At 59.0% G+C, this 18,694-nt stretch overlaps 1 protein-coding gene across 8 annotated transcripts in view; it reads left to right on the top strand.

Moving 5' to 3' along the window:
• GRAMD4 (GRAM domain containing 4) overlaps nucleotides 1-18,694 on the top strand; it is a 78,047-nt gene that overhangs the window by 14,984 nt on the left and 44,369 nt on the right. The window contains exons 2-3 of one of the 8 annotated variants that reach the window (XM_082350591.1): nucleotides 5,488-5,576; nucleotides 6,187-6,285. The exons of 4 other annotated variants lie outside the window; for them this stretch is intronic. In XM_082350591.1, coding sequence (XP_082206717.1) covers nucleotides 5,572-5,576; nucleotides 6,187-6,285 — 104 coding nt within the window. In that variant the 5' untranslated portion in view covers nucleotides 5,488-5,571. Of the gene's footprint in view, nucleotides 1-5,487; nucleotides 5,577-6,186; nucleotides 6,286-15,397; nucleotides 15,417-18,694 lie in introns of those variants that run through there. 3 more of the 8 variants (XM_082350588.1, XM_082350587.1, XM_082350590.1) reach the window with 3 other exon arrangements.

An 18,694-nucleotide genomic window follows, 5' to 3' on the forward strand; every position in this document is an offset into this window, starting at 1 on the left:
CTCAGTAGTTGTGGCTCACGGACTTAGTCGCTCTGCGGCATGTGGGATCTTCCCAGACCAGGGCCCGAACCCGTGTCCCCTGCGTTGGCAGGCGGATTCTTAACCACTGTGCCACCAGGGAAGTCCTGTTTAGTTATTTTTAATGTAACAGGCACCCTCGAGTTCACCACCGAAGCACAAGCTGTGGCCTTGCTGATCACCCCCATCACTGAGCCCGAGATCTCAGCTGTGCACCCCTAGCCTCCGTGCCCGTGATCACCAGCTCCAGCTCCCTCGTTTCCTCATGTGCCTTCCTCGGGCCGACACCCCGCTGCCTCAGTACCGCTGCTTCATCCCTGGGGTCTGACTGGTCCCTGGAGGGTCCTGCTCCCGGCCCCTCTCCTTCTGATTGAATCTTGAAGGACTGGTGGACATGGTCTGGGCAGAGCAGGTGGGATGATGATAAAGAACATTGTAGGCCAGAGCAGGTACGGAAGCGCACGAGGGACCAGGTGTGTTCAGGCATGTGTGGGGTGTAGGGGAGAGGCCAGAAGCAGCCAGAGGAGAGTGGGGGGGGTGAGTGGGAAGGCTCCTGGCCTCTCGGAGGTAGAGCCTCCCTGGGGGTGGTGAGGAACCTCTGGGGATCAGCCCAGGGAGGGCAGGTGTTTCCAGAGGTTTCAGGTGTAGAAATGGCCCGGGGAGGAGGTCAGGGCTGGTGGTAGAGGCTGGGGCTACCCTGGTCCTGGGAGAGGAGGGGAAGGTTGGGGGCCCTGCACACCTGGCCGCGTTGGGGTGTCACGGGGACCTGGGGGGCCGTCAAGAGGCAAAGCTTCCAGGGAAGCGCGTCCTCGCCCCCGCCCGGTGGGGCCCGCAAAGCAAGCGCAGAGGGACGTGCCCTTCAGCCCAGAGATGCGTACGCAGGTGTGTTGCCCGCACCTGGGGACTGAGGCGGCAGGTGCAGAGGGTGAGTTTGCAAGTGTCAGGGAAGGTGCGGGACGGGGCAGAGAGGGTTCCAGGACAGCGTGAGCAGTGATCTGGGGGACCGGCCACTGGGACAGGGCTTTCATGTGGTTGCTTTGGGGGGGGGGGGGTGTCTCTTCTGACTCCAGTGTCCTGGGCTGTGGATCTGCCTTTAGTGAAGGGTTTCCCACCACGGATGCTCATCTTGTGGCGGGGCCGGTCGGTGCTGCCTGCCTTTCTGGGAAGGGAGGTGGTGATGCCCGGGATGATCCGGGTCTGGTGGAGGCGCCGGGGTCCCAGAGTGGGGAACCTGAGAGGAAAACCAGCTCCCGTCAGGAGGCTCAGCCGCTGGCACGGCCGTGGAGGCCCCTCTTCCCGCCTCCGCACCCCGCCCCCTCCCTGTGTCCACCCCCAGCCAGAGCCACCCAGGGAGTCGCCAGGGGAGCAGCTCTTCTGGCTGACTGTCCCCTGTGCCATCGGGGGTCCCCTGCCCCTGTGCACAGAGAACCCCCAGCCCGCACTGCCCAGGCAGGCGCCGCCCTGCCCGACGGGGGTGAGGGGTGAGTGGCCACTTGTCCACAGCCAGCAGCCATTAAATCCTGTGCCCCGTTTTCGAGCTCATGGCAGGGGGGGGAGGAGCGGATAGCCTAGGGGCCTCACAGCGGGGAAGGATGAGCCCGCCTGGCGGCCACTCCTGTGCCCTGTGGGCTGAGCCGGCGTCCCAGGTGGATGGCCTTGAGGGAAAGGCTCTTTGTGGAGTTGGTGGGGATCCTCTGTGCGCAGATCCAGCGCTCTGAGGGGAGGTCGGGGGCCGGGTAGCTGCAGTTTCCCCTCTGCTGCTTCTCCCTGGCCTGGCCAGGAGGCCGCCAGGTGCCCGGCCCAGCTCCCCAGGAAGAGACACAGGCTTGGAGTCTTACCTGTTATATCGCGGTGATGAGGCCAGAGCTGCCAGCTTGCACAGGTGTGAGTGTGGTGGGGTGACGGACGTCAGGGCGGCCTTTCCTGCAGGGTAGTGGGCCACCTGCCACAGCACGTGTGTGGTAACTGAGGGAGCCTCACCCCTCTCCTTTGGGGGTGCAGCCGGGCCTTCTGGGGCCGTGGGGGGCTGTGTGCTTGGCAGGGGCTTCCGGGTTCTTCCTCACTTCTCGGCTGAACCAGTTGATGGGATTTTGTTCCCTTTTGGAATTGGGAGGTTAGGCCCCAGAGGCGGCATTGCTTTGTCATCTCCGGGCCTTTTCCACTGTCACTGAGGCCTCCTGATGCTGCAGCATCGGCTCAGCTACCACCCCGGGGTGGGACTGGAAACCACCCTTCTCCGTGTTGCCAACCTGTTTGTCTGGTTACGCCAGGTCTGCACGCCTGCTTTCGAAGGGTCCTGCCCTCCCCTGGGAATCCAGGGCCAGACCCTGGGGCCCCTTGGCTGCGGACCAGGAGGGGCTCCAGCAGGAGAGGGTTCCTTTGATGCTCTTGGCGTGCTGATCCTGGCAGGAGACCTGCGCAGGCAAAGCTCTGTGAGGGTTTGTTTCCGTGGGATGTTGGGTTTTCCCAAAGAGAAGTGATCTGGAGCCTCCACCGCGTGTGGGAGTGGGGTGACGCGCTGAGCTGGGCTCTTCCATCTGGAGGAACCCCACTGAGTGAGCTCTCGGGGTTTCAGGTGGTTCCTGGCAGGGTTTTAATGAGGACGAAAACAAGTACAGCTTTATTTGCAGGTTATTGTTCTGGGGGCAAGTTTATATGAAATGTAAGTTTTTATCCATTTTATCTGCTTTCACAGCTTGTTTTTCGGATGCAGTGGAACGTGGTATGTTCTGATGAGTTATGGTTTTTAGTTCATTAAGGGTTTGGCAGTGACAGTGTTGTTATGGTCAGACTTTGATGAAAATTCTAGCGAGATGCTTGGTTCTCTTCTGCTCTGGTAAGTGGAGACCAGGGACGTGGGTGTGGGGGGTCCTTTATCTTGCTCATCGGTTTTTGTTGCCTGACGATTCTAATCAGACAAGGAATAGAACCTTGTCTGCAGTGCGTCCTGACAGGAGACCCTGTAAGTGTCCCTCCCCTACTTCTGTTTTTTTTTTTTTTTAATTAATTTATTTAATTTATTTATTTTTGGCTGCATTGGGTCTTCGTTGCTGTGTGCGGGCTTTCTCTAGTTGCGGTGAGCAGGAGCTACTCTTTGCGGTGCGCGGACTTCTCATTGTAGTGGCTTCTCTTGTGGAGCACAGGCTCTAGGTGCGTGGGCTCAGTAGTTGTGGCACGCAGGCTCAGTAGTTGTGGCTCGGGGGCTCTAGAGCGCAGGCTCAGTAGTTGTGGCGCACGGGCTTAGTTGCCCCACAGCATGTGGGATCTTCCCTGACCAGGACTCGAACCCGCGTCCCCTGCATTGGCAGGTGGATTCTTAACCACTGCGCCACCAGGGAAGCCCTACCCCCGCCCCCTTCTTAAGATGAAATGCTGGTTTGGGTCTGATTTGCTATGCTTTGCTGAGGCTGGATTCAGGCTGCTGGGGGGGGGCCAGATGGTGGTGTTCTGGTTAGCTGAGCTGCAGGGGGACAGCCTGGGGGAGGAGCCTGTTCAGAAGGCCACACCCTCAACTGTAGGGTGGGAGGGGGTGGCTGGGGAGACCCTGTGGTCCGATGGGGGGGGAGCAGCACAGCGCTGAGCTCCTCTGAGGGGCAGGAATACCTGATGTCAGAAACAGGAGTTGCCTTCCTCTCTCCCCTCTCTCCTCCCCTCCCCTCTCCCCTCCCCTCCCCTCTCCCCTCCCCTCTCCCCTCCCCTCCCCTCTCCCCTCCCCTCCCCTCTCCCCCTCCCCTCCCCTCCTCCCCTCCCCTCTTCCCTCCCCTCCCCTCCCCTCTCCCCTCCCCCCTCCCCTCCCCTCCCTCCACCTCTCCCCCCTCCCCCTCCCTCTCCCCCCTCCCCTCTCCCCTCCCCTCTCCCCCTCCCCCTCCCCTCCCCTCTCCCCTCCCCCCTCCCCTCCCCTCCCCTCCCTCCACCTCTCCCCCCTCCCTCTCCCCCCTCCCCCTCCCTCTCCCCAGCCAGCATAGGAGGTGAGGACTGAGCAGGCTTTGTGTGGGCCCGTGTCCTTATCAACTGTGCGGGCTATTCCAGGCCTGGAGTGGAGTAAATGGGCCAGAGGCCTGAGCCCAGGGAGGTGTGTCCCGGGAAGGTGAGAGTGCTCTCACCTGAAGGCCGGTGGGGAGGGTCTGCTGTGAGCTGGGGGGCGGGGGCGCCGGCGGCCCAGTGCTCTGCGGCCCCTGGGGGTGGTGGGCGTGTTGGGCAGGAAGAGGGTCCCAGGGACCGTGACGGGCAGCGTGGGGATGGGGCCAGCTGAGGTGTGGGGTCCGGTGTGGACGTCCCGAGACGGAGCGGGTCCCTGGCACACAGGGAGTGCATTGTTGGGACCTGTGGCAGCAGGTGGGGCTGGGGCTGGCTGTTTCGGTGCCTGTGTGCGTTGGTAGTTGCATCATTAATTATGTAGGACGCAGACGGCCATTGGCTTTTCACACCGTGAGCCATTATCTTCATGGTTGTGCTTGGGGTTATTCATTCTTTTTAAGAGTTAACGTCACCTAGTGCTGTAACCTGCACTTAACGTATTCGCTCAGTTCTCTGCAAGATGGGGACTAAAACGTTTCCACAGAGCAGCCGCTTAAAGCATTGTAGCCACACAGGCTGATGGATTCTGCCACGATTGTTCTCCCGAAGCAAGTGCACGCTTTGCTTTAATTACCTTTGTAGAAAAGTGAGTGTCCGAAGGCTCTCCCCACATGGGGACTTCCGCTTGAGACTGATTTAGGAGAATCCCCGGTGCATCTTGCTACCAGCGGTGCTTTCTCCCCATGGAATAGCCAATAAGGTGGATGATTGCAAATCTCATCTTAACTTTAAGGCACCAGCACAGCTTGCTGTTTACAGAACGATTTGTCACAGGGTCCTGCGGAGAGAGGAGCCCTTTGGCCACAAAATTATTCCTTCCAGAGCATCTGTTTTGGAAATGGACTATTTTACGCCTTGATTTCTCAAGGCCGGCAGTGCCCGTGACCTCGAGAACGCTGCCACCGGCTTGTAACCCTTCCCACAGGTGTCACCTGAGTGCTGGCAGTCTCCTCCCGTTCTCCTAGCGGCAGGAGGTCAGGTCACTGTGAGGGTCTCCCCCAGGGGCAGCATGGCTCGGGCCCTCACACCCCCGTCGGCCGTGCCCTCTGCTGGGGCTGGGCCTCCCGTCCACGGCCCTCCACCTCCACTGAGGCGGCCAGACCGGGGCGTGGTGCGCGTGAGAGCCCTGGGCTGCTCCGCACGGCACACTGGGGACCGCGGCTGGGTGTAGGTGCCAGGCCGGGCCTGCTGTCCAGCCTGCCGCACGCCCGTGGCCGGCCCTCTGCCTCTCCCCTCACCCAGGGTCTGGGGTTGTCCCCGTGGACACAGGCGCCTGCCGGGGCCCCGCTGCAGCTGCCCAAGGCCAGGGCTGGGGTCATGGGGAGCAGGGGGCTGATGGGGGCACCCTCAGGGCACCGTGTCCGAGCCCATCCCCGCATCTCTTCCCCGCAGCACTGGAACCGGCCAGGGCTTCTCAGATTCTGGTCTCGCAACCCCTTTGATCGTGAGTTAGCGAAGTCATCAGAAAGCCTGTTTATGTGGTATGTATCCATTGCTCCTTCCTGTGTGAGAAGTTAAAACTAAGGAATTTACAAATATTTATTTATCGAAAACTGCCAACTGTAAACCCATTACATGTTAACATAAATAGCATATTTTTGTGTTTAAAAAAATCACTATTTTCCCCCAAAAGGGGAAATTAGTGGTGAAGGGGGCACTGGTGGTTTTGCAGGCCTTGGCGGGGTCTGGTTAATTAAAGACAGCTGGGTTCTCTGGGCCCCCGCCATCACCCCCATAGGCGGTGGGGCCTCAAGGGGGCAAGTGTGGAAAGCAGACGATGTCTGAGGATTGCTGTTAAGTAGATCTGACCTCCTGGGCCCCCTGAGAGGGTCTTGGGGACCCCCAGCGCTCCTGGACCACACTCTGAGAACTAGGAGACATGTCCCTGCAGTGGAGAGTGAGAGCCTTTTTTAAAGTTGTTTTTTTTTTTTCTGTTTTATTTGAACCCTCCTTATTTCTTTTATCTTAAAATTTTAATTTTGAACTTCGTTTATGTGGCCTAGTCCACACATTCAGGAGTTTGTTCAGAAGGGGTTGCAGCCTGCGCTGGGTCCCCGTCCTGCCTGATTCTCCCCACCCCCTTCTCCCCAGGACACAGGGGCGGCACCACCAGCAAGGGCCCTGCTCCTGGCAGGTAGCAGGCACACACACTGGAATGAAACGACCTCGCCCACACGTCGTTTTGCAAGTGTGAGTAGGAGACATTCCTGGAAACGGAAGTGTGGTTTTACTGGATTTTGCAAAATTGCCCTCTGCTCCACTCCTAAGCGGGGGGACCCCGTTTGCCTGTCCTGACAGCCACATGCTGCGTCTCTGCCAGTCTGTTCGGAAAAGGGTTTCCTGATGTAATTTTAATTTGTATTTTTCTCTTTGTAAGTGAAGGTTGATTGCCGTTTCATGTATTTAAGAACTGTTTGTTTTCCTTTGCTGTAGACTGTCTGTATCTCTTGCCCATTTTTCTCCTGGGCTGTTTTTCAACATTAGACAAATTAATGCTTCGTAATATGTACTGCAAATACGTTTTCCAGGGTTACCATTTATCTTTGACTGTTTATGGAGGCTTTCGCCTTGCAGAAATGTGTTTTTGTGTAATCTGTCGTCTCCTTTATCATGTGTCACGTCTTGCTTTGGAAAGGCCCTGCCTGGCCCCCAGGTTCTGAGTCCGCCCGCCATGGCCCCCCTGGCTCTTTCCCTGCTTTCCTTATTTTACACTCAAGGCTTTGGTCCATTTTGAATTTATTTCGGGAGGGTGTGAGGTATGGTTCCAGCATTATCTTTTCCCACAAAGCTCGGGATGTCCCAGCATCATTTGTTGAATGATGTGTGTCTCCCCTCTGAGGAGGCCCCTTTGATCCCAGTTAGGTCTGGGTCTGTTTCTGTACATTCTCGTTCGTTCCACGGCTCTGCCGTGTATTCACGTGCTATCATCGCACTTTTAACTTCTGACCGTAGCTGCATCGTGTTTTATTATGTGGCAGGGCCAGTCTCCCCTCATCACTCTTGCTTTTCAGAATTGTCCCAGCTATTTGGCTGGTTTTTCCTTATAAGCCGTAGACTGAGCTTGTCTTGCTTCCTCTAAAACCTTTTTGTTATTCTTTTAAGGGGAATCACATTAAGTTTATAGATTATTTTAGGGTTTTGTGTGACCATTCTCCCCTCCTTTCCTCTCTCTTTATACGTAAATATGGAAAATACACATAACATAATACGTGTAAATAATACTATACCAATAAATATTTGGTGAAATGTACATAAGATTTACACCGTTTTTGAATTGTGCCGTTCAGTGGCATTAAGTACATTCACATTGTACTCAGTGCACGATTAATGTACACCCATCTTCGGAACTTCCTCATCTTCCCAAACTGAAACTCTCTCCCCATGAAACACTCACTCCCCATCCCCGTCTCCCAGCCCCTGGCCCCCACCATCCTACTTTCTGTCCCTGTGGATTTGCCTCCTAGGTGCCTCATATAAGTGGATCATATAGTATTTGTCTTTTTGTGACCTGCTTATTTCCCTGAGCTTAATGTCCTCAAGGTTGTAGCACGTGTCAATGCTTCCTTCCTTTTTAAGGCTGAACAATATCCCCCTTATGTAGAGACCACACTTTGTTTATCCATTCACTGGTTGATGGACACTTGGGTTACTTCCTTGTTTTGGCTGTTGTGCTGCTGTGAACCTGGGTGTACCGGTATCTGTTTGAGTCCCTGCTTTCAGTTCTTTTGGAATACCCAGACGTGGAATTGCTGGATCATACGGTAGTCCTGTTTTTAATTTTTTGAGGAACTGCTGTGCTGTTTTCTGTAGTCGCCATGGCTGTGGTTTATGCTTCTGGTCGTGCGTGCTGAAAATCAGGCCGGAGTGTTTGCTGAGGATATGGTGAACCCCAGCTCTGCTGCTGACCAGGCCGGACCTCCGAGAGCCTGGCTTCCTGGTCCCGCGAGCAGGTCCCGGTGGGCGGGCGGGAGGGACGAGGCCCTGGGCTCCATCTTCCACCTCTAGGAGCTGTGACCTCCCTCTCTGAACCTCACTCTCCTCTTGTCATTAAAAAGGGGAGGCCCCATAATAGTAGCAGCTCATGTTTATTAAGTTCTTAGTACGTGCCAGGCCCAGAGACAAGGCGTGGAGGGGCCGGGGTCCCGGAGGCTCGTGTGGGAGGATTAAACGACGTGAGGCCTGGGAGCATCAAGCAGGTGCTTGTTCTCCACAGAGCGTGGCTGTTCGTAAAGAGTGGGGTGGGTCATCCTGGGCGATCCCTGCCCTCGCCCCTCCCACTGGTGCATCCGCGCCCTGCATTGGTCCACACCTGCCGGCCCAATCAGGCCACCGTCTCTCCCCTGCTGTCCCATGCCATGACCCCAGATGAACCCGAGCGCCTTGTCTGCCCCCGCCCGTCCCCACCATTTCCTTCTGGCTTGTTCTGGTGTAGGCGCTCTGTCCAGGGTGCCTTCCTCTGCAGCGCACGGTGGCCTCCTTGGTGCAGTCAGCCCGAGGACTAGCCATCACCTCCCGAGAGCAGCCTCCTCTGCATCCTGGTACTGACCGCAGCTGGTGCATAGTAGGTGCTCATTAAATGCTCAAGCAGATCTGTCCTTATTGTTACTGCTGGATGCCTCTGCTCCAGCCCATGAGACTTCCACTGCCCGCTTACCACTCTCTGTTCCTAATCCCCGCCGGATGGGGAGCCGCGCGGGGCAGACCCCCGCCCCCTACGTGACGTGCCTGTGGAGCGCTTAGACCCAGCCTGTCTCGTGCCAGCACAACCCACCTGCCACCTTGTGTCAGCCCAGCCGGGAGATCTGTGTGAGGCGGAACTGCCGACCACGGTGGGCGGTTACCTGGGCGGCACGTGCGAAAAGGACTCAGGGTTTGTCTATCTGTCTGTCTGTTTATTTATTTTTAAATGTTTCTTCTTCGTCACTGGACGTGAGTTTTATAGCAGAGGTGTAAGGTGAGGGCGCCAGCCAGGCACCTCTGCTGTCAGGCCCTGCCTGGGGCTGTGTTCCTTTCTTGGCCAGCTCAGCAGGAAATGTGGGTTCCACCTTCTCTGCGCTGGGTGGTGTTTTAAACACAGAAAGCCTTTTGTGGCGGATGTGCTTGACAGCCCCCCGCGGGCCCGTGAATATCCCGGGGCTTGGTCTGCGGGTGAGTCCAGCGGGGCCCTGGGAGGGAGCCCTCGGCCTCAGCTGGGCCAAATTTCCAAAAAGGAAGAAGTTGCCGCAGGCCAGTGGTTTGGAGGTGCCCCCGAGGCCCTTTTCCCCGGGGGCCGTTTAAGGCCCCGTGGGCTGACTTTGGTGCTGGGTTTACCCAGGGACCAGGACGTCCTTTAAAGTGTGCCTCCCTCACCCACTGGTTCTCTGCCACGCCGCGTGCTGGGCCCGGACGCTGAGGTGGGGGCTGGCCGGGATCCCTGCCCTTGAGCAGAGTGATCTGGGGACGGGGGGCGGTGTGGGGCAGTTGGGGAGCCCTCGGGGGGAGGGGCAGTGCAGGGGACTGAAGTGTGGGTCGGGGGGCTGCAGGCGGGAGGGGTGGGGAGGGGCCGGCTCCTCGTTTCCTGAGGTCTTTTTCACTGTGCTGCTTGTCACACCGCAGAGCAGGGGGCCCTGCCTGAGACCTGAGTGTGGATGGTGGCCTCCGGTGGTGGGCTAGTCAGAGCTGGAGGCTGGCCCCTCTGCCTCGGGTGGGATACAGGATGGGGCGGGGGAAGGCCCTGGCACGTGGCCCAGGTGGGACAGAGGAGAGTGGCTCTCAGCGTGTTGGGTTCCCTCCCTGAGATCCTCCTGGCCCCTTGGCACAGGCGGCGCCTTGCCCTCAGCCCTTTCCTAAAGAAGGTTTGACGATGACGAGGCCCACACCCGAGTGTGAGAGTGGCAGGGCCACTGGGAGTGGGACCCCAGTGCTGAGTGAGGGCCCAGTTCCCTGTTCGGGGGCCGGTAAGTACTGGGACCCAGTTGAGAGTCGTTGTTCTGCTGGGCATTTATCGCCTTGAGACAAGGGACAGCCAGCCGTGGCCCACGTCAACAGTGGCCCACCCACTGCTCCCTGCTTTCGTAACTATACTTCTTGGCCCAGAGCCACACCTGTTTCACGCTGCAGCAGAGTGAGAACTTGTGACAGGCTGTGTGGCCGCCACACCTAAGACATTACCGCCAGGGCCCTTTGCAGAGGGGGTTCGCCGAGCCTGTGCGTTCAGTCGGGGGCTGCAGTGCATTTGGAGAAGAGCTTGTTTGCAGACAGCTGTGGGCCAGAGCCTCTCTCTGCTTTCAGGAGCTGGGCCAGGGCGCTGGCAGGAAGTCGTGACGAATACTGGGAATCCGGAAGGTGTTTCCTCCCAGCTGTCTCATTGGCTGGATCTTCCCCAGTCCTGGATGCTAGGAGTGATGGAGAGACTTGGAAAAAAAGAACGCTTCCACCAGAAATGAGTTCTTGTGTGCGTTTCCTACTGTTTAGTTTATGTTGCTTGTTTATACAACACAGGTTCATACAAACCTAAACTCTAGGTTTTCCTGCTAGCTTTGTTTTGTTTAGATGAATGGCTGTGCGGCCAGTCTGCCGGGCTCCCCACTCGGTCTGTAGGCAGCGGGGCCTGTGGGCTCTCATACAGCGTGATGGATGCATTAACAGAGGCATGTGCTGGGGAGGGTGGGTGCCTGGGGCAAGTGCAGGCTTGAGTGCAGCGAGGTTGGCTCATGTTCCTGATGAGGCTCTTACCCCAAGCCTCAGTTTCCCCATCTGTCAGTGGGTGTAACAGCAGCTCTTCCCTCTCAGTGTTGTGACCAGGACGCATGACACCTGGGGTGGGGAGAGGGGCTTCTCGTTCTTGCCTGAGATTTGGGGCCCTGCAGGCTCTGGGCGCGCAGGAGGCCTGTGGGGTGGAAGCTCAGTGCTGAGGATGGTCCTCGCCCCGTGGAGGGCCCACGCTCCCGCCACAGCACGGGCCGCAAGCCCTCGCCTGGGGCTTTTCTCCAGGGTCCGTGCTCTTGTGAGCCTGGACTGAAGCCCGAGTGCCCAAGGGTGCGTCCTCAGGTAGGCACAGCCCACACCTGTGTCAGGTGCCACTCTTTCTTACTGCCACCTTAAAGCCAGGGGGCTGAGGCTTAGGGAGGGCTGGGCATGACCAGCCTCTACAGACCTCACTCTTGACCCTCTGGGGCTGGTCCAGGGTCAGAGGGCATGGATCACACAGAGCTGGGAGCGCAGCTGAGCCTTGGTGCCTGAGGGCTGGCGGAGGACGCTGCGTCCTCTCTGAAGCGGCCTCTGGCTTCCCGGGGCCTCTAGTCTGAACTCTCTGTGTTGCCCACTGTCTGCAGGCCCCACAGACCCCAGGTTTGGGTCCCTCCCTCCTCGGAAGCTGGTAATGACCGGGGGCGGGGGGCGGTCTTGGGATGTCCCAGAGCCTCTTACCCTCCCTTCCACAGCACCCCCGAAAGTAAAGTGCCAGTGGTTCCCGTGGAGATGGAGAGTAATGCAGGGTAGTGACGTCTGTTCAGTGGTTTTTTGGAAAGTGGCGTCTGAGTTTTCCCCATGGTTACTGCTGCCCGCTGGGCGGCCCCTGAGTCCTTCCCCGCGTGCTTCACATCATCCTCTGGCTGCCCTCTGAGCAGGGACTACCGTTAGCCTCTGTGTGGCCAAGGAAGCCAGGGCGTGGCGGTCATGTGTCACCTGCAGGGTCAGCAGCAGAGGCAGCCGGGGTCCTGGCCGCGGTGGCTCACGGCCTCGAGACCATCAGGTGACTTAGCTCGTGTCCGGGGCCCAGCAGAGCCCGCTTGCTCCCAGCGGTGTCTGTGAACACGACAGTACTTAGGGCAATTGGAACCGACCTGACAGGTGACGGTGCCCTACCCTCCAGCCCCCCGGCCAAGGTGATGGTGACCTGGGGCCCGAGCAGGGGTGACGTCGCTGAGGGTGGGAGCAGCCTGGCTGGACGGGAAGGGGATGCCAAACCAGAGGTAGAAGAATGGGGTGTCACCCGGTGGCAGGGAATGGCCTGGGCAGTGTCCCCAAGGCCGGGGAGACCTGGCGTCTCGTATGGGGACCCAAGGCGCGGGCCGGGATGGCAGTGAGCAGGACATGAGGACAGTGTGCCCGCCTGAGCTCCCTGCTGCTGGCCCCGGGCTCGTGGGGCCCCACCTAGAGGCTCGGGTCCAGCACATTCTTCTGTGCACTCCCCCGACCCTGCCCCCCTGGCCTGCCTGAGCGTGGTGGTCTGGGTCCTGCTTCCCAGGGCTGTCTTTGACCCCTTCGGGCCTCTCAGGGACTTTCACTTTGACCTGTGCTCCCGAGCTGTGCCAGGGAAGGGGGAGGGCAGGTCGGGGCACTGGTGTTTCCTGAGCCCTGCTCCCTGTGTGGCTGAGACAGCCTGGGACGGAGGGATGGGGCGGTGGTGCGTTAGAGCTGCTCACGAGGGCCTGCAAGAGCCGGTTGTGAAGTTTTCAGGAACTTTGTGAGCTGGCCACTCATAAAATGAGAGTGTATAAAGTTAGATAAATTATATTGAAAGCAAAGGTATCAATATTAAATGCTCGAAGGTGCCCGTTTCTGAACTATTTCACTACGTTTTATGACTGGGTTATGATCCTGAGGTGACTGGCATCTCTTGGGCCTGGTGGAAATCCTATGGCCGGTGGCCCTGGGCAGCTCTTCCCACCCACGTGCTCATTCACTGCCGGACATCACTTTGGTGGCTTGAAAATGGCCACGATGGGAGTGGTTACACCATGGAAACGGGCAGATACTGCACATCAGGGCTTCACTTCTCATTTTGTTGCTTGTCTAAACTAAAGAAAGTGATGGAGAAAACGCTGATATGCAGGTGAAGGTTAAGCGTGTGACGTCCGTCGCATTCACCGCGAAGGCACAGGAAGGTTGAGGAAACCTCCTCCTGTTAGAATACTATCGTCTGCTTCAGCAAGGACATCTCTCCCGTCCTAGACAAACGAATAAGGTTCTGCCTTCCTTTCCCACCTTTGTTGTGTCTTGTTCACGTAAACAGGGACGTCAGCTGACATTCAGGCCGGAACCGCACTTGTTGGTCAGCTGCAGTCCTGGTTGACCGGAGGGAGGATTTCAGCACAAATTTGTGAAAGCATCCTGTGGGCATCACTTGGCTGTGTGGAGGTTACAGTAAAGAGTGTTGGACGTTTTATTACTATTTGTACATGTGCAACACATCTTTATCACTGAGATTATGATAAATGTGTGTATGTCTATGCCCAGGGGTGTCGCTAGGGCATGCATGGTCCCAGCTCACAGAGGAGGGTGTGGTGGCTTCACCAGGACCCTCCCAGCTCTCCTGCGCTTCCTGACCGGCTCCCCCCAGCCGCCCTGGCCCACGGCGGGGTCACGGAGCCAGCAGGACCCTGGGCAGCTTCCCTGTTACAATGCAGAAAACTCAAGCTCCTGGCCCAGGGCGGGTCTTGGCCTGACCTGTGCAGGACGGAAAGCCCCTGAAGAATTCAGGCCTCTTCCTGGAGAAACGCCCCAGGCTGTCGAAGCCTTGGAGTTAAGCTCTGGAAGTGCTCACGGATTTAGGGACTTCGTGCTTCGTCAGGAGAGCTCGAGGGCAAAGTCCACGGACAGCCCTTTGCTTTGAGGCCTCTGGCTGGGCGGCTCCGAGCGTGGGCGCGGGCCTGGCTCTCCCGGCACTCAGGGCCCAGTCGTGGGGGCCCCGCCTTTGTGCAACGTCCCCTCTGTCACTGAATGGCCAGCGTGTGCCAGCCCTGCTGAGACACACGGGGTGCCTTCAGCACCTGCCCTCGGGCATGTATGCTAACCGGTGGGGCTGGGGGCACAGATCCTAAACCAGGGAGCTCGCCGGAAGTTGCAGGACTCCAAACCAGACGGGCTGATAGAATTCGAGGGGGGCACTTGGAGGAGGACGAGCTGGCACGGGGCCATCCCAGAACCTGAAGTGCTGGGCGCCGCAGTAGGAACAAAATGTGATGGCCAGAGGACCCCCGAGGGTCAGCAGGGCTGGAGCCCAGTGGGGGAAGCCCTGGGAGGGGTCTCGGCGGGATGCTCCAGACTCCGGTTTCCCGCCACCTGGAGAAGGGGCTCCGTGAGGTGTGTGGCTGCCTGGACCAGACCCGGCCGGGCTGGAGGGTGGGGCGGGGGCAGAGCAGCACAGGGGTGGAGCAGCCTGGCTGGGAGGCGGGGGCCCTGCTTGCTGTAGGTGGCTGTGCAGCGGTCACGTGATCAAGGGCTCCTTCCAGGGTTTTGACTTGAGCAGCTGCTGGTACAGGTGCCACCCAGGAGGAGGGCCCGCGGAGGCTCTAGCTCCGAGCTGAGTGTGGCAGAGTCGAGCGACCGATGAGATGTCCCACAGACAGTGGGCCACCCGGAGTCCAGCTCACGGGGAGGCTGGTGGGCGTGGAGTCAGCAGAGTGTCTGAACGTTTGGGGTCCCGCTAACTGAGGCTGGATCCGGGGTCGGGGCAGTGGCTCCCTGACCGGCCTAGAGTTTGGGGGAACCCGTGGGTCATTGGGCATGAGCCAACATCTTGAGCCTGGCATGACTGGGGGGAGCGGTCACCCGTGCCCTGTGGGTCTCGGGCATCCCAGACTGCTCCCCGGGCGGGATGGCGCAGCACTGGGCCCCACGGGCCGCCCTGGAGCTGTGTGCGTGTCGGGGTCCTGAGGGCACGGCTGCAGGGCTGTGGGCCTCTGGGGCTGTCTCCCTGGAGAACAGAGGCCTGGCCGAGGGCTGGGTGGCGGCGGGGACTGGCCTTGGGTGGGGTGGAGGGAGAGTCCCGGTCCTCGCCCGACATCTGTGACTCCCCAGGAATATGGTTTAGGACAAGGGTTGCTTCCTTTGGGAAAAAGGATGTTGTTTATCCTGGGATCAGCAGAAGAGCCACCAGATAACAGGGGGTGAAGCCAGGCCGAGCTGCTTGTCTGAACGCAGACAGGAGCTCGGCCAGGGGTCGCGAGCCCCGTGCAGCGAGGAGAATGGCTGGGACCTGGGACGTGGCAAGTGCTGGACCAGGAACCACTTTTTTCTAAATCTTGGTCTGGGAGGGAAAGTAAAGTCCTTTGTGGTTTCCAAGTCCAGTGTTCCCTAGACACTGTGGCCTTTGTGTGTCCAGGAGCCATTCAGCGGGTTTCCAGAGCAGCGTGCTTTGTGTCCCGGGGCCAGAGCTGGCCTCAGTCCTGTGTCCCGAGGGCCCGCAGCACGGGGACGCTGCCTTGAGGCTCCCCTCGCCGTGCCTTTCTGTCTGCTTGCCTCCACGGCTGCACGCTCCTTGCAGACGTCGCGGCTCTGAGCAGGGGTCTGGAGTAGCCACAGGGAGCGTCTCCCAACGCGTCTACTTCCACGTGGAGGTACAGGGAGCTGGGGCAGCAGGTCCTGCTCTGAGGGGCTGCCCCACCTTGAGGGGTGGGCGTGAAGGGAGCTGCCCGGGGGCCTGTGGGTGCACGTGGAGGGGCCGGGTCTCTGGGGAGTGCGTGGTGGGTGTGCAGGGAGTTGGGGGCTGGTTGGATCCAGGGAAGACTGGATGGGGGCTGGGGCGGGAGTGGGACACATGGCAGCCCCTGGACGGAAGGTGCAGGTGAGCTTTGTGGGGACGGCGTCCACTGACACTGGCTTTGTGGGGAGAGCTTTGCTCTGGGTCACACTTGGTGTCCGTGGACAACATCCGTGTCGGTCTTCCATCTTCATCTGGAAGTTGAGGGTGACCGGCTTGGACGGTGTAGTTGAGATGAGGTTGTCCCGGGGTAGGGTGGGCCGCCCCTCAGCCCGGGGCAGGTGGGGTGCGTGATGGGGAGAGCTTCCCTCGCAACCCGGACCCGCCTGGGAGGGGTGGTCAGGTGTCCTGGCACCTGGTCCTCATTGGGCAGCGGCATGAACTGCTCGCCTCTCCAGGAGCCCCAGCGGCCTGGGGGCAGGGCAGTGGGGACGGAGCGGGCCCTCGGGGACCCCCGCCCTCGCTGAGGGCTGATGTGAGCGGGTGTCAGGAGGAGCCGGGTTGGGGTGAGCTGGCAGCTGGCAGCTGGCAGCAGGGGCCCCGCTGGGCAGGGGGGCGCGTGGGCTCGGTGCCGGGGCAGCGTGGGTTGTGAGCGGCATCCTGATGGTGGCAGGGCGGACACTTGGCGCTTCGTCCCCTTTCCCCGGGCGGCCACGTCATTTGCTTGCCGGGCTGAATCAGGAAGGAAGGCAGCCCCAGCCTGCGGGGTGGTGAGTCCCAGACAGGAGAACCGCCTGACGGGACCCGGCAAGGAGGGAAGCAGGCCCATCCCCTCCGCCCCGCTTCCATCCGACGCTGGGGGAGGAGGGGTCCCCCAGGTCCTTCTGAAAACGGAAGGAAGGTTTTACATGGCTGCACTTCCCCTGCCCGGTTTGCTTTTAGTTTTTAAGTTAGAAAAGCAATGGGAAAGGACACATGGAGAGAAGTTTCACAGCCACCCGCAAGCCTCAAGCAGGGTCCTGTGTCACCAGTGGTCTGTGTAGATGCCAGTTGTCCGTAACGGTGACTTCGGTGCAGCAACGTTTTGTCACCGCCTCTGAGACTCCCAGGGATGTCTGTGCATCCCGCGTGGCACTCAGAGCTCCCGGCCTGGCCCTGGTGCTGCCGAGATGCCCTCCACCTGCTGGATTTGCCCCTGGAACGGATCCCGAGACCGGGAATCACTGGTTCAGAGGGCGTTGATGTTCACGCTTCCTGCTGCCTCTGCCACATCGCTGGCTTTTGTTTCCTTTTTGGTGAAGGTGGAGGCTTTTGCACAAGGACTGGGTAACTTTCCTCTTGCTCAGGGAGTTTGTGGGTCTGTGTACCAAGGTCCTCTAATTTTCACCAATTTGTTCAGGTTGTCTCACAACAAAAATATTAGCTCTCATGTACCTGGCTTGCTACATGTATCCCCTGTTTCATTGCAACTTTTTTTTTTAAAATAAATTTATTTATTTTATTTTATTTATTTTATTTTTGGCTGCATTGGGTCTTCGTTGCTGTTCGCGGGCTTCCTCTAATTGCAGTGAGCGGGGGCTACTCTTCGTTGCGGTGCGCGGGCTTCTCATTGCAGTGGCTTCTCTTGTTGGGAGCACGGGCTCAGTAGTTGTGGCGCATGGGCTTAGTTGCTCTGCGGCATGTGGGATCTTCGCAGACCAGGGCTCGAACCTGTGTCCCCTGCATTGGCAGGCGGATTCTTAACCACTGCACCACCAGGGAAGCCCCTCATTGCAGCTTTAAAACAAATGTCTATTTACTTTTGTCTGGTTGACTGAGTCCTTTTATTTTTTCAGTCTCTTAATGTAGACTGTCAGCCTCTCTCTAGGGACTTAAGTTCTCTCTTCTTTTTTCTCTTCTTCTTTTTTATAAAGTTTACTTAACCTTTTAGTCTGTCTGGAGTTCACAGCTCCTTCAGGTGGATATCTTTTCAGATGGCCTGCCATGTGCCCCTTTCCTGCCACGTGAGCAGGGACACTGGCTTCTCTAGCCCCATGGCCTTGCCCACTCCTGGGCTACCCTGGACTCCAGGGGATGGTGGGTTTCCTGTGGTTTTTGCACCAGGGTTAGGGTTAGGCCACATCAGGCCACCTTAGTGTTCCACGTGAGCCCCGAGAAGCATCTGTCCCAGGAACACCTGCAGACCCTCCCCCGATGTGCTGCAGCCTCAGTTGTCCTTGTAGAGCGGAGCCCTGGCTCATTCTGACACGGGGCTCACGGGCCGCCACTGTTCACAAGCTTTCTTGCCTTGAGCAGTGATGCCGGGGGAGTGGAGGCCCCTTGGAAGGTGGGGCAGGTACGCAGGGCTGCAGGCAGGCACCCTGGACTGTGATTTAACATGATTTAAAGGCTCCGAGCCTGCACCGTCCGAAACAGGAAGTGCTTCTCCCTGCCTTCGTGGTTCTCCGTAAACTGTCCTGACTGGGGCGGTTCAGGCTGAGTTGATGGATTCCACCCTGCTCACCCCACTTCCTGCCCTCCCTGCAGGAAATCATCGTGCTGTTTATTGGGTCCAGGCTGAGTGTCTCTGCTTGTGCGTCATCTCAAATTCTCGGGATACTTTGGCCCGATCGGGGTTAATCCCGTTTCAGAGGTGGAAGCTGAGGCCCAGAAAGGTGGGAAGTGACGGGACAGGCTTTGAGCCCAGGTGTGTCCAGAGTCCCTGCCCGGCAGGGACCCAGGGCCTCTTGCAGACGTTGGGGGCCGAGGACTGTGTGACCAGGACCGGGGTTGGGCCGCACGGCCCCTGCCGTGGGCTTGGGAGTGAGGTGGGCTGGACGTGCAGAAGGGCCACTACGCCCCACCCACTGGGCTTTCCTGGCCGGGTTGGGTCAGAGATGTGGGGAGTGGGCACCCCTGTAGACATCCATCCCTGGTGTGCACGTGAGTTTGAACTTACACGTGTCCTCCATGCCAGCACACAGAGACACCACACCAGGCCTTTGCTGCCCTCCCTCCAGGCTGGAGGGATCCAGCGCCGGCAGCTCGGGGGCTGTGCTCAGGAGGCGGGTGGGCGGGCGCTGGGCTCCTGACTGGCCGTGTGTGGGAAGATCTCTCGGAGCGAGTGAGGCTGAGCTGGTCCTGAGAGCAGAGCTGGGGCGCCCACGCGAGCAGGACGGTGTTTCAGGCTGATGGGGCTGCCTGGGCCGTGTCCCT

Source organism: Balaenoptera borealis (genome assembly GCF_965194805.1).
Source record: "Balaenoptera borealis genome assembly, chromosome: 13".
NCBI classification, from domain to species: Eukaryota; Metazoa; Chordata; class Mammalia; order Artiodactyla; family Balaenopteridae; genus Balaenoptera; species Balaenoptera borealis.